We start from the raw sequence: 13,649 nt of genomic DNA on the forward strand, positions 1-13,649 counted from the left end.
CCAAGTAGTTCTACTTATAGGAAGTATTTAATTACTATATTCTCTTCACAGAAATACTTAAAAATTATTGGGGAAAATGGTTGAGAAATTCAAGCAGTCACTTTTTTTTTTTTTTTTCCCCTAAAAATATATCTTTATTGATTTCAGAGAGAGGAAAGGAGAGGAAGAGAGAGATAGAAACATCAATGATGAGAGAGTCATTGATCGAGCCTGCAACTGGGCATGTGTCCTGACCAGGAATTGAACCCCGATCGCCTGGATCCTAGGTCGACGCTCAACCGCTGAGCCACGCCTGGCCGGGCCCAAGCAGTCACTTTCATACTCCTGCCAATTTCAGGAAGCCTAATCCTGGAATATTAGAAAAATATGTACCTTCCTAATCCTAGGAAGCCTGCAGGATGAATGACAATATTATCTGTAAAGTATACCCTCTGACTGCACTGTACTGCCTCTCTTAAGAATGTTATCTAAAAACTAGGCGAAACTATTTATATAGTTGAGGTTTTTCATATTCTTTTCAATCCAAAACAACAATAACAACAACCCAAACAGACACAGGAAGCCTCACTTTTAAAAAGCTGAACTGTAGAAATATCTTCTAAGTGGAATTGTCCCACTTCCAATTTAGCCTGAATCATTATTGGGTGAATATTACTTGAAATTTCTGTAATTTCTATGACAATCATTCTCAAAATATGTAATAGTTTCTCTTTATCAATAGTCTAAGTAAATTTAACCAGATATACCTTAGCATCTGACCCCTGCTCCTAGTTCCAACAGACCCCGGAGGCAGGTTGGCCTTCCTAGGACTCAACACAGGAGAAAGCCTGAGTGGAGCCATTGGGCCAGTGAGTCTTAGGAAATCAGCCATGAAATTCAATAAGAATTATCTAAATTTGTGCCTCTGAAAGAGAATGAAATCCAAATCTATAGGAATGAGTTGCGTAGAACCCTGCTGCTGGAACATGAATGTATGCAAAAATCACCTGGGGATTTAGCTAATTGTGAATCTGTTCTGATTTATAAAACCTGGGGTGGGCCTTGGGTATCTGCACTTCTCATAAGCTCTCAGGTGATGTGTGTAGTGCACACTTGGACAACATATATCCAGGAGCCTGGATTCTGTAGACGGTTGACCAAAGTAGACAAGATCAATATCACATAAGTGGGATCTCCAGAAGAGTAACAAGGGGAAGTGGACTCGAGCCCACACATATGCACCGTTAATAAAACAGATGATGATTGTGTTCCTTTTGAGATTTTTCTGCTCCTTATGCTCTTAAAATTTCTTCTGAGCACTCTCTTCCAACCCCTTAGTATTCTATTAAATATGTTGTGTCATTATGTGGCTAGTAAATGAAAGTTGAATGTTCAAGGTAGCTGTGTTGTATTCATTCAGTGCAAGACATTTAAACATAGAGGGACTGACCAGAAGCACAGAGAAGCACAGAGCTTAAAAAGATATCAAAAGAGGAGACCTAGGCCCTGGCAGGGTAATTCAATTGACTAGAGCATTGTTCCGATATGCCAAGGTTGCAGGTTTGATTCCCAGTCAGGGCACATTTAAGAAACAACCAATGAATGCATAAAACAAGTGTAACAAGTTCTCTCTTTCCCCCCGTCTCTCTCACATCAATAAAAAATAATTTTAAACAAAGAGAAGAGACCTAGACTGAAGGCGTAAGAGAATGTCTAGTTCAATGTTCTCTGAAAATTATCTTCAGTCCTACCATGAATATATATACTGCCTGGTATGTTTTGAACTTGAAGCCTTTTCTTTTCCCTTTCAGTTATGGACAGTATAAAATACTTTTAAGCAATCATTCTTTTCCCATCTACCAGCTTGTCTAATATATATAGTAGTTTTTACTGGGGACCAGCCCAAGTGATCTCTTACAGTTTCTATGAGTGGAATAATTCTACCTCAAAGCCTACATTGTTATTTCATCTCTTTATGCTCCTTTTTTTTTTTATCAGTATCCAAGATAGTTAAAGCTGCAAGATGACAACACTTCAAACAAAAGCAATTATTTTAAAAGAATTACCAAATAATTGAAGCCTATCAGTGTTCACACTTTCAAGACTTTTACCCTTTCCTGCCAGACCTTGGAGTGTGTCAGATTTTGCTGAGACCTTTATGTTAGTGAACATCTGGATCACGTCATAGTTTGGTCTTATTTTTGCCTAACAGTTTCTTTGTGGATTTGCCTCCCACAACACATATGGTTTATTTCTTATGTTTATCCTTAGCTTGGCAGGGGTTTTTGGTGTCATGCTTCTTTTCATCTCTACTTTTAAAAGGGAGTGATCTTGCATAAATTATTATCTTTTTAGGTGTGAATTATGGCAGTGCTCTTTTTCATGCGTTCTTTAGAGACTATGAATAAATGCCCAATCTTACATTTTCTTCCTATAAATTATATTTTATTACAAGAAATATAATTTCTTCTATACTATGTTTTTCAGATTAATTCTATCTTGACAGTTCTTCATCAGCACTTGCAATTGCTTAGACTATGCCTCAATATTTTTTTATATATAAAAGCATACTTAATGTAACATAGTTTATTTGAGCTTATATGAAAAAATTGTTTTGTTTTCTGGAAGATAGTTTATGAAATAATGTATAAAGATCTGTTTTTTTTTGAAGCTTGAAAATGCTGACTTTGAAAATTGTGTGTGTGTGTGTATATATATATGTGTGTGTGTATACATATATATATACATATATATATACATATATATATACATACATATATATATATGGAGTACTTAGTACAGAACAATTGCTAACTTACCTTTGGAACAAATACATCCTTTGGGGTGATGCTGGTAGACAGTAGCCCTTCAAATTAGAAATTAAAAGTTGATATAATTAGAAATGAAGATAAATGTGTTGGTATCTTAACTGAATGGAGTTTTATAAGAGGGTAAAAGTCAAACACATAAGTTCTTTATCTTTAACTGGGTGTCCCTTAGAATTTCTTTTGAGAATTTTTATGGGAATGGGCATGTAGAAAAGTGCTCAAATAAATATGACCAAAATTATTATTATTGTTACGATTTAGAATTTTTGACAGTTTCTTATATACTCCTTTAATTTGATGTTTTAAAATTAAATCATCTAGGTATATACATAAGTATATATCCAATATACTTATATATTATAACATAATTGCCAAGTTAGTACATAATTTATTTTTAAAATTATATATATTTGAGTTGAATATATGTACATGGAATGATTATAATTACTGCTGTTGAAGAATGAGAGCTATATAGGATTTCTTCCTGGCATTTATTGACATTAGGTATTAGTAACTATTATATACTAGGAAGTAGCAATTTAATCAAAAGTGTTTATAAAGTTGATGTAGCTGTACACTTTTATCAAAATACCATTTTGAAGTTTGCTTCACAAAAGAATTTATTTAAAATTATTAAGAATTGAGGTATTTTATAATGAAATCATTTTCAAATAAAAAGCAGACTTTATGAATACATATATAATTCCAAAAATAGTTTTATATTTTGGTTACATAATCAAATATGTGAAGAAAGCTCACTTTGTATCAGCCAAAATATTCTTTTTTGGCCTAATTTTAGCTGTTTAAAAAAGATGCAAGAAACCAATAATTTTTCCTTGATTTTGTTGTTGTTATAAGAAGTAAATTATAGACATCAATTCAAGTGTTTTATCACTGAACACTTGACCAACATTTTTTTTGGTTCATTCGTCTTCCATATTAACTAATATATTACCAAGTGCCCAAGTAAAAAAAATTGTTTCCTTAAATATACATTGTTTTTAGGTGATGTAAACTAAAATACTGCTTATTGCATTGGTAATTTATTAAAACTGTTAGGAATTACTTACTTTCACTATATGATGCAACATGGTGAAAAACAGGTTCTGTTCTAATTGGATCAAAACCAACATTTTAAATCTAGTGCTTAAAATTTGCTAAATGTTAAATCTAGATAAGCCATTTATTCCATTTCTCTGCTGTAGAGCTGGGATAGTAAAATTGCCCTGCTTCATATAAGGAAAATCAAATGAGGTCATGAACATACCTTGAACATTACAAAGTGATATAAAAATTGTAATATACTATTATCAAACAGTAGCTTTAGTAAAGCTTTATTACACTTCTGCTTACATTGATTTTATTTACTATTATATTAAATTATAATACAATGTGCTATATAATAAAGTTTCTGTTGTTAGATTTAATATGTACTGGTTAGTCAGATGATTTAATAAAAATGTATAAATGTTTCCTTTAAGCAAGTTAAAAAATATTACTTTTCAATAATAAGTACAGAGAGCTACCTGATATTACATCATTTTAATAAATGCTGTCTAATGATAAAGAGGAGCTAAGAGAGAGACCAGTATGGAAATAATAACAGATTATATTCCAGTCTCCACTGAGGGTAAGAGGATATGTTACTTTTTGAAAGATTAGGGATTTTGTAATTTAGGGTATTTGTTTTTTGTTTTTTAAACTCTAGAGAGGTTGAAAAGTTAAAGGAGAAACCTTAATAGTGGCATGGTTCTAACGTCAATGACTATTGTTTTGATCAAAATATAATAATCTTGGGATGAGTATTTACTTAAACTTTTCTGAGTGAATATATTTTATAATTGTAAGAATTCAACATAGTCTTTGATAGTACACTTTTCCATATGGATACCAGATTTTATTTTTGATGTAGTATACTGTTCACTAGGTAATAATTTAACCTGCTTTCCCAACCCAAATAAAATATATCTAATTTCAACAAACATACCATTAAGGTGAAAAGTAAAGCAAGAAGAAAATGAATAATGTTTCTGAAATTGGTAGATGCCAACAATGCAAATTTGAAACATAGATGTACCATTCTCACTCAGCATTTAAATTCAAGTAGAAGTTATTGAATGGTATATAGAGACCTATATTAATTTGTTGACATTTATCTGCCATTTAAAACATTGCATGAAAAAAAATTTAAGGATTAATAAAACTTGTTTTTTTTTAATTCAAAAATGCAAACTTCCTAAAAATTGAAGCTTATTAAAAAAAATCCTAAAGTGGAAAAGCTGTTTGATTTTAGACACGTAACTTTGTATAAAAATGCTTAAGCTTCTGTGACATTATTTATAAAAAAACAAACAGTTAAAACATTAAGAACTGGGCTACACAAGTGACATGGATTTTTAAAAATGTATTTACTTGAGGTATAATGTTTCAGCAAAATGTACAAAGAAAGGATGGAAGTTGAGAGTTTAAAATTACCCAAATTGTGATGACTTGAGTACATTTATAAAAACTTTTATGTAGGTACTGTATAAATAAACAGTGTGTCTACAAGTATAATGTTTAGATTAAAAGAAATAAAATACATTCTTTTGTTATATGAGAAAAAGTTGACAGTTTAATATAATGGTGATGTGGGATTGACAAATTCAAGATGTAGCTAGGCCTCCCCACTTTTTTAAAACTTTTTTTGCATGTGTGTAAAAATAAGTCTGCTTGTCAACTATATACCCTAACTTCACTTGCATCATTGTTTAGCCATGAAATACTCCATCTAGAGTAACCATAAAACAAATATAGGTTTCATATTTTAATGATATCTTTGTTGAAGTCTTTTTAAATCAAATAAGCTATTTGCAAATTAGCAAGGTAATGCTGAAACCTGCGGCTGAGCATTCTAATACTACATGAGTGAGGCAATGCTGATGGAAGGTGAAATAGAAGAGAAACTATCTGTTGAACTGATGGAGCACAGATGGGTCAACTGATGAAGCTGTCTTCTCCCAGCCATTCCTCTATGGAATTCCCAAGTCCAGCTGAAGTGTGGTCAGTTGACCTAGAGAGGAGATTATGGCATAAAGATCAGTTTGAAGATGGTTGTGGGAACACTGTGTAGTGCTGACTTCAGCTGAGTCAAGATAAAAGAGGTCAACATTAGAGGTAAGGTAGGGAAAGAAAGCAAAGTGGGTAGGGGGTGGAAGGAGGCAGAGAGAATGACACTATGTGCCAGTGATGAGAATGTGCGGTGCAAATAGTGGGCAATAAACCAAAATCCAGGAAAAACCAAACAAATGCACCATTTTGACTCATAGTAGTGGGTCCATTTTACTTTCCTTTATGAACCACATGCTCCATCCATTTGGAATACTCCTTCCCAGAATAAAAGCATTTTTCATACATCTTCATTCTCTTTATTCTTCTATTCATATCTCCCTCTTTCATTTCACCTGGACAAATCTATTTATATTTCAATGTATAGATTGCATATTACTTCTTTTCTGAAGCTTTCCATCTCTCTGACCAAATTAATTCCTCTTGCATCTTTGATAACATAGCGCTTTTATTGTGAGCTTGCTTTTGGAACTTACCACATTATACCCTGGTTCTTTCTAACGATGATTTATGGAGCTCCTTTCCTGCACCAGGCACCATGCTAGGCACTGGAGTCAGAGATAAGTTAGATACAAACCCTGCCCTCAAGGAGCTCACATTCTAGAAAGGGGGACAGTGATGTAAACAAAAACTTACACCTTCATATTAAGTGTGACAGTAAAAAAATATACAAGACCCAAATCTAGTGTTGAGAAGGTGGCTAGCTTAATTTAGGGATGGGAGGGTCAGGAAAGACTTGCCAGATGAGCTGGTGGTAGGTCATATTACTACCTGTTTCCTTTATTTTATTGTGAGCTCTTTGAGGAGAGGGGTTAAGTCTCACTCATCTTAGTAATTCATCACCTACTAGTGCCTAGTAGATAGACAAGACCTATCAGTGGAATTTAATCAAACTTGTAGGAATCTGGTTTTAAAGGGCAAAGTGTATAGAAGCCCAATTTCTTTATATTCAGAATCATCTTTTTGTTTGGTTTCATTGGCTCACTCTGGCTCTGGCTGTGCGTTGCTTGCATGTTTGAAATGAAAACCAAGGTCTTTTCTTTGGTCAGGTTGACTATAAACATGGTCATACTATATGAGACATGATTTCAGTGGCTTCAATCTCTCTTTCATTTATAGCTCCTCTTAATATATTAACTCAAAAAAGTATGTTTCTTTAATTAGCTAGTATCAGAAAATTGTTAGAAATAAACTAAACTAAAGATTTTACAGACTTTTTGAAAGATAATGTTTTCCTCTTTGTGGAAACATGTATTTTGTAAATATAAACATTGACTTTAAATAATTATTACAAAGTTAAAATAGAAAGGATGGCTGTCTTTGGCATAAGGCAAGTTATATTTAACACCTTACAACTCAATAAGATGATTTAAGAGTGTCTTTGAAGCCACGAAACTTGATAGATTTCCATTAAAGTAAAATTGAATTGTGTGTAAAAAGTGATTTCATAAAACAAAGATTTCAAAATGTTATACTATTCACTCCACAATAATGCTTGCTTATGACCTTCAGGACTGGCAATTTTAATAACAAATTATCAGGTGTCTTTGTATATCCTGAATAAACCCAAGTGGTTATGATAATGGCACATTATAGAATTTCATACCCATATTTTCTTTTTAGGTATGACATAAAAGTAACAATATTTAATTTAAAGGGCATAAAAATTCACATCATCACCATAAATACAGATCCCAGTTTACAGATGACGACAATGCAGAAATCTGAGAGCTGATTATGTGGCAACCTGACTGGTTCTCAACATTTTCTACACTTATATTCCTTGACATCATGTGCTAGAGGGAACAGTAAAGACATCTGAATTCAAATATTTTGAAGAAATGTGTATTTAGCAACTGAATACATGCTAAAAGGAATAATTTACAGCAGCAGTTTCATTACATTTTCTCTCCAGTTTTGTAGTTCCCATCTGAAATGCAATGATAAATACAGATATGGAACATATTTACTACCTGGAAAAAAACATGCTCATTAAAATGGGCACACACTTTCTGCCCTTAAATAGCACATAAACCACCTTGTCACCCCTGTGGGAAACCTGGCATTTTAGGATGATGTCGAACACACTGGAACGGAGTACCTATAAAAAGTTGCATTTTACACTCTTCTTCTTTTCAAAATTATTTACATCTCTTTGCCTAATGTGTAGGTAGCAAAAATATTAAACACATACCATTGAAAATCACTAAATAATACATAAAAAGTACTATTAAGTGTGCATTTACATGCATTTACATTTTACATTTAATTTCAACTGGGCCATAATGTCTCTGCTGCGATGTACCTTTTTCCTGTCTTAGGCTTGCTGTCATCATTTGCTTAAGGACACACGAGTCTCTTAACTTGGTTTCAACTCTGATGATCCATGCATATGTCAGTCTATTTAAATTAAGTTGAATGGGATATTATTTTTCGTGCAGCTTGTCCCCTCTCAATACACATTGGCAGAAGATTACTACTGTCATAAGAGTTATTTACCTGCAAGTTATATCTATAATTTTCTCTGAAAATGTAGACCTGACAGCTTACGAAGACATGCCAGTAGATTTGTTAGTTTTTGTTTCTTTTTATTGAAGTCTAGACTTTCTTGCCATGGGTATTTCATAATGCTAAACACAAAGCACTCAGATATTGGAAGACATCCTGAAATTATTATCTCTATCCCTTCAAATCTTTTATTTTTGAAGGCTAATAAGAACTAAGATACTTTTGTTATTGCAAATAAATTTGTTTCAGTTGAAAATACAGAATAAAATGAAATATTGAATTTTAGTAAAGATGCTCTATAAAAATAAAAGAATGACTTATTTTTGGAAAACTCTTTGTTCTTTGATTTATATTTCACTTTTCCCCCTCTACATGAGTGTGTTCTTCAAATAATTTAAAATTAGCTAACGCTGGAAGATGTAGTTCTAAAAGTAATACTGTATTAATAAATGGAGCCTATAATTGAATGCTGAATATTTTTAGGCTTTCATTTGAAATAAGTGTCAACAAATTGTTTATTCAAGGTAATCATTAAAACTGTATCATGAGCTTCCACCTGTGAAAACTTTCAGCTGATAAATTTTAGAAAATTCACTGTAGTCTGAGGTGAGAAATTAATGCTGAGTTAATTAGAATCCCAAGACAGAGTTAGAATTTCAATGCTGCTTTCACTGAGTAGCAATAGGAAGTTTCTTTTGCATTTTTGTGCAAGTTGAAGGGCCTAGGGAGGGATTTCTTGCAAGGGGAATGCAGTGCAAAAGAAACTACTGTAATGCTGATGGCTTTGTACACCTTGAAGTCACTGATTCTCAAGGAATCATCTTGGGACAATAAAGCAGGCAAGACCTTAATTAATAACCTTTTACCTTATTTTATAACTTCTTGCAGGAGACAGAATTTTACATGATTTAAGTGTGGATTGTGTCCTGGAAAATAGTTTGTATAAAAGTCACTCCTACTGACATGAAAATAATTAATGCACTTTAGACAGAAAATTGTCTTAATGAGAGATAAGAGGCAGTTGATATAGCTGTAAATAGAGTTGAGAAATTTGCTTTTAAGATATTGTTTTTAAAATCACTGATCTCTCTTTTTAAAAAATATTAGGTGACACAGATGTAATTCCTAATGGATTCATGAGAGAGAGAGTTTTTATGTCTGAAATATAATGCAGGGATTTAAGCTAAGAATTAAGAGACATTTTCTATTAATATTATATTAAGATAGTGCTTATTAATTTCATGAAATGTGTGCAGTTTCTTTTCTCCTCATTGATTCATTAGATACAACAAAATGCATTTAACAAATCGATTTGTTTCTTTCCTTTTGGGGGGAGTTAAATGCTCTGTTTTTCCTAAGAATATTATGCAGGTTAAAAAATTAATTTAGATATACTTAAAGAAGGAGAGGTGCTATTTGTTTGAAACCTTCAGAGAAATAAAGCATAATTTATATCCAGGTTTTAGGAATTCTAATGACGTGTATATATTTCTAAAACAACATCAGCTATCCTTCTTGCAGAACTGAAAACAAAATGTTGAAAAAAAGCAGCACAGAATTGGAATTTTTAAAACAAAAACTATATAGCACAATAATTGTAAGACAAAAACCTACTCTAGCTTAGAAAAGAGCTAAATTTTACTGCATATTTGTCATGGTACATTTAAATTATAGTTTTAATAAAATACATCTTTAGATCAAAGCTGAAAGAAGACATCAGTAGTAGATCAGTGTATTCCATTTTTCTTCTGGATGATGGATGGTTTATGTTTTTCATATTTCCACAGACCATTTCATTCAGTATCATTTTACTCCTCCGGTACATATAAACAGGAGTGCTGGTAGACAAAAATATCATGAATCCAACCACGCTTTGGAATATTCATCAGCTTAGTAAATCCATGCAGTTTATTTTAAAGTTTTAGTTCAATAAAATGGCTTTGCTGATGCATTTTTTTCTTCTTTAGATGGCAATATGGCAAGTGACATTTTTATTTCTCAGGCAAAGAAGAAAGCGAAACCTGTACAGTGAAATCCCATAGGAAATGTTAAGTCTGCTACAGTGAACATCTGCGTTCACCTGACCTCTATTACGTGTTGGCATTAGGAAGAAAGCCTGTTAGGGAAGTTACTCATGGACTTAATTTATAATTGGTGGAACTCAGTTGCATTTCCCACCGTTGTAAACATCCACATAATGCCATGAAAAAAGTTCATGTATATTGCATTATTTTTCCAGTTACTGTCTTAGGCTAGTTTCTACTTGTGTGAGGTTTCTAGAGGTAATGCAGCTCAGACACTCCTAGGTGCCCTCTCAAATTCGTGGGTCCTCCTGTTTCTACCTTTCTTATTTTCCTGTAAGTGTTTCCATTTGTTACTGTTCCCTTGGGTATGTCCTGGCCTTTGCCGACGCTGTTTTCGGTCCCTTTTCCAAACTTGTTCACAGAACTCATCCATTGTGTTCAGGTTGGGGTGATTGATGAGCTGCATGAAGTCTCTGTACCAGACCTTCTGGCTGGGTGTCATGCTGTTGGACATCTCTTTGGTCTTAGAGCCATCTCCGTCATCATCTTTATGAAGAAGTTCTTCCAAGTGCTCTGTGTCAATGACTTCCAGGGTCACCTTAAGAAGAGTTTGCATGAATCCATGTTCCACGGCATGACACAGGTAATTGCCTGAATCCTTCCTCTGTAAGCTGCGCAGCAGAAGGCCTTGTTCTGTTCTGATGATATGATCATCCACTCTGATCTAGCGGAGGAAAAACAGGCAGTAAAAATATACATATTTGAAAGAAATACAAGTCCTGAAACTCTGTCTCAGTAAAAACTTAGATTATGTGTTGAGGCACATTGTAACAGTTAATAAAATTTCTAGCTTATGAGATATAACATTTTTCTATCAGGAAAAAAGTTATAAATGTCCGTCAATTGTTTTTAAGAGGCGTTGCAAAATATGGGTTGCCTACGGTTTTAATAAAATTTCTCATTATAATAATTTAAAATATTCAAGATAAAAGGAGGAAAGTACAAAGATATACTTTATTTTGTACATTTGAAAGATGGCATATAAATATAGGAGAAAGTTAACATTAAATATTGGAATTGGAAATACAGAACTATGATAGTAGAAAACAATGCAGTATTAAAATGAACACATTATAAAATTTGAAAAAATAAAATACAAAAATCAGCAGTTGAGCAAGTAGATAAAGCATGGAATGACATGCTTGATAATTATTATTTATTCAGATTCCTAGGTCTTAGATGTGATGCAAAAATGCAGATATGCTCTTGAGTATATCTAACCTCACTTTTATTTTGAATAGTTTAAATCAGATTTCTGAAAGCTGTTTGATAATCTACAAAATCAACCTTGACATTTGTGTGATGTGATTACATATCTAACAACTGCATCAGGTGTCAAAAAAGATAATGGGAGAATTTTTACCTTTATATTCAGATTATGTTTGTAAAACTGCACATAATACATTTTTAAATCGCTTACATAGTCTAGTTACCCTTATTTAATGCTTTTAAAAAGTTCGGAGTTCTCACTGACATTTTCTCTGCACAATTCTTTAATATTACAGAGGAATGAATGTATCCATTGTGGAGGAAGCCCTGTCTGATGCTACATGCAGATTTCATATCAGAGGTCATACTGGGGCATTAAATACTTCATCCTAAACCTACTACTCCCTTTCCAAAGCCTGACTTTTCCATTGGAGGTGGAAGTTAATGGGGAAAGAAAAATACACATTTGGAAAGCAGAATTAATTGAACAAAAGTTAAAATTACTAGGAGGGCCTGGCTGGGCATGGCTCAGCGGTTGAGCGTCGACCCAGGATCCAGGCGATCGGGTTCAATTCCCGGTCAGGGCACATGCCCGGGTTGTGGGCTTGATCCCCAGTCGGGGGCGTGCAGGAGGCAGCTGATCAATGACTTTCTCATCATTGATGTTTCTATCTCTCTCTTTCCTTCTCCTTTCCTCTCTCTGAAATAAAGATATATTTTTAAAAAAATTACTAGGAGGATTTGTTTTTTCAGTGCACAAATATAAATAACATAATTGCCTAGTAGATAACTACAGAAAGAAGATTCTAAAATATATCCCCAAATGGCTTCTGGGACAAAACTCACTTTTGTTTCTCCAACTCTTAGCACAAAGCCTGTCATATAATCAGCCTTCAATGAAAAGTAGTTTAATGAATGAGCTATTATTGAGTTAAGAAAAGAATAAAGATTCACAGTACTTTTCCCCCCACTCATGTCAACCATGCTGGGGTCACTTAGCATATATGAGATAGAAATAACCCAGTTAATTTCATTCCTATACCTCTTCTTTTCGCTCTTCATTTCTCCTCTGGAACTGCCAATAGACCAGAGCTCGCTGTGACTTTGGGCTGCATTCCAGAAACGTGCTACTGTTTTCCACTCCATAGATGATTCTTTCTTCAAGGCTGTGGCCATGGTGCTTATCTGTTCAGTGAAGGAGAAATGAAATGAGAAAATGTTAGAGAAATAAACTCAACTTTCCGAAGTATTTATTTGGAAATTCAGGAGGTAAATGCATTGCCAAGTTGGAAGTCTTTTTCAAATTGATTGAGGATGGCAGAAATGTTGAGGATGTAAGGTTTCAGAACCCAAGTGCTTATCAAAATAAACATTATTGGTATGGGTTATATAAGGCATGCACAGATATTTGTCTACCAGAAAATAACATTACAGTAACAAAATCAGTCATGTGTGCAGAATGACTGTACATTTTTAGGTGCCATGATAAAGCTCTCCAAGAAATTATTTTCACCGTAAACTCTATTTTCTGATTAATGGGGCCAGTTCATATTGTACTATTTTCCAGCAGAAAAGTTATTCAACTGGGCTTTTGAAAATAAGATCTTTCCTCTTCGTATTTGTTTTTTATCTGTAAAATTAAATTCCCCAACCAATATTTATCTAGTATTTTACAAAAGGTAGAGTCCAGGAAGTTTATACTACCTGCCAATGACCCCTAAGTAATCCCCCAGTTTGTTCTGAAGAACAATTGGTGTGAAATGTTTGGGATGGCTCAGAAGAGAGATGCACGGTTCTAATGCAATGTGGTTTCAATTGTCCTTATTTAAAAATGACACATCTTTTAGTATTTTGAAGAATTAAGCTGAAGAATATGGCAAGAGTATATAATAAAATGCAGCAATAAGAAATCCTATTTCCTGATTAAGTTTCT

At 33.3% G+C, this 13,649-nt stretch overlaps 1 protein-coding gene across 8 annotated transcripts in view; it reads right to left on the reverse strand.

Annotated features, from left to right (window-relative positions):
• Positions 1-7,526: 7,526 nt before the first annotated feature.
• The window catches only part of SEMA3A (semaphorin 3A), a 437,330-nt gene continuing 431,207 nt past the window's right edge, over positions 7,527-13,649 (reverse strand). For all 8 annotated transcript variants that reach the window (XM_016219560.2, XM_016219559.2, XM_087821124.1 and 5 more), the window contains 2 exons: positions 12,759-12,901; positions 7,527-11,171 (listed from right to left, as the gene is read on the reverse strand). In XM_016219560.2, the coding sequence (XP_016075046.2) occupies positions 10,716-11,171; positions 12,759-12,901 (599 nt within the window). In that variant the 3' untranslated portion in view covers positions 7,527-10,715. The remainder of the gene's footprint in view (positions 11,172-12,758; positions 12,902-13,649) is intronic.

The sequence above is a fragment of the Miniopterus natalensis genome, chromosome 10 (genome assembly GCF_054644295.1).
Source record: "Miniopterus natalensis isolate mMinNat1 chromosome 10, mMinNat1.hap1, whole genome shotgun sequence".
Lineage (NCBI taxonomy): Eukaryota > Metazoa > Chordata > Mammalia > Chiroptera > Miniopteridae > Miniopterus > Miniopterus natalensis.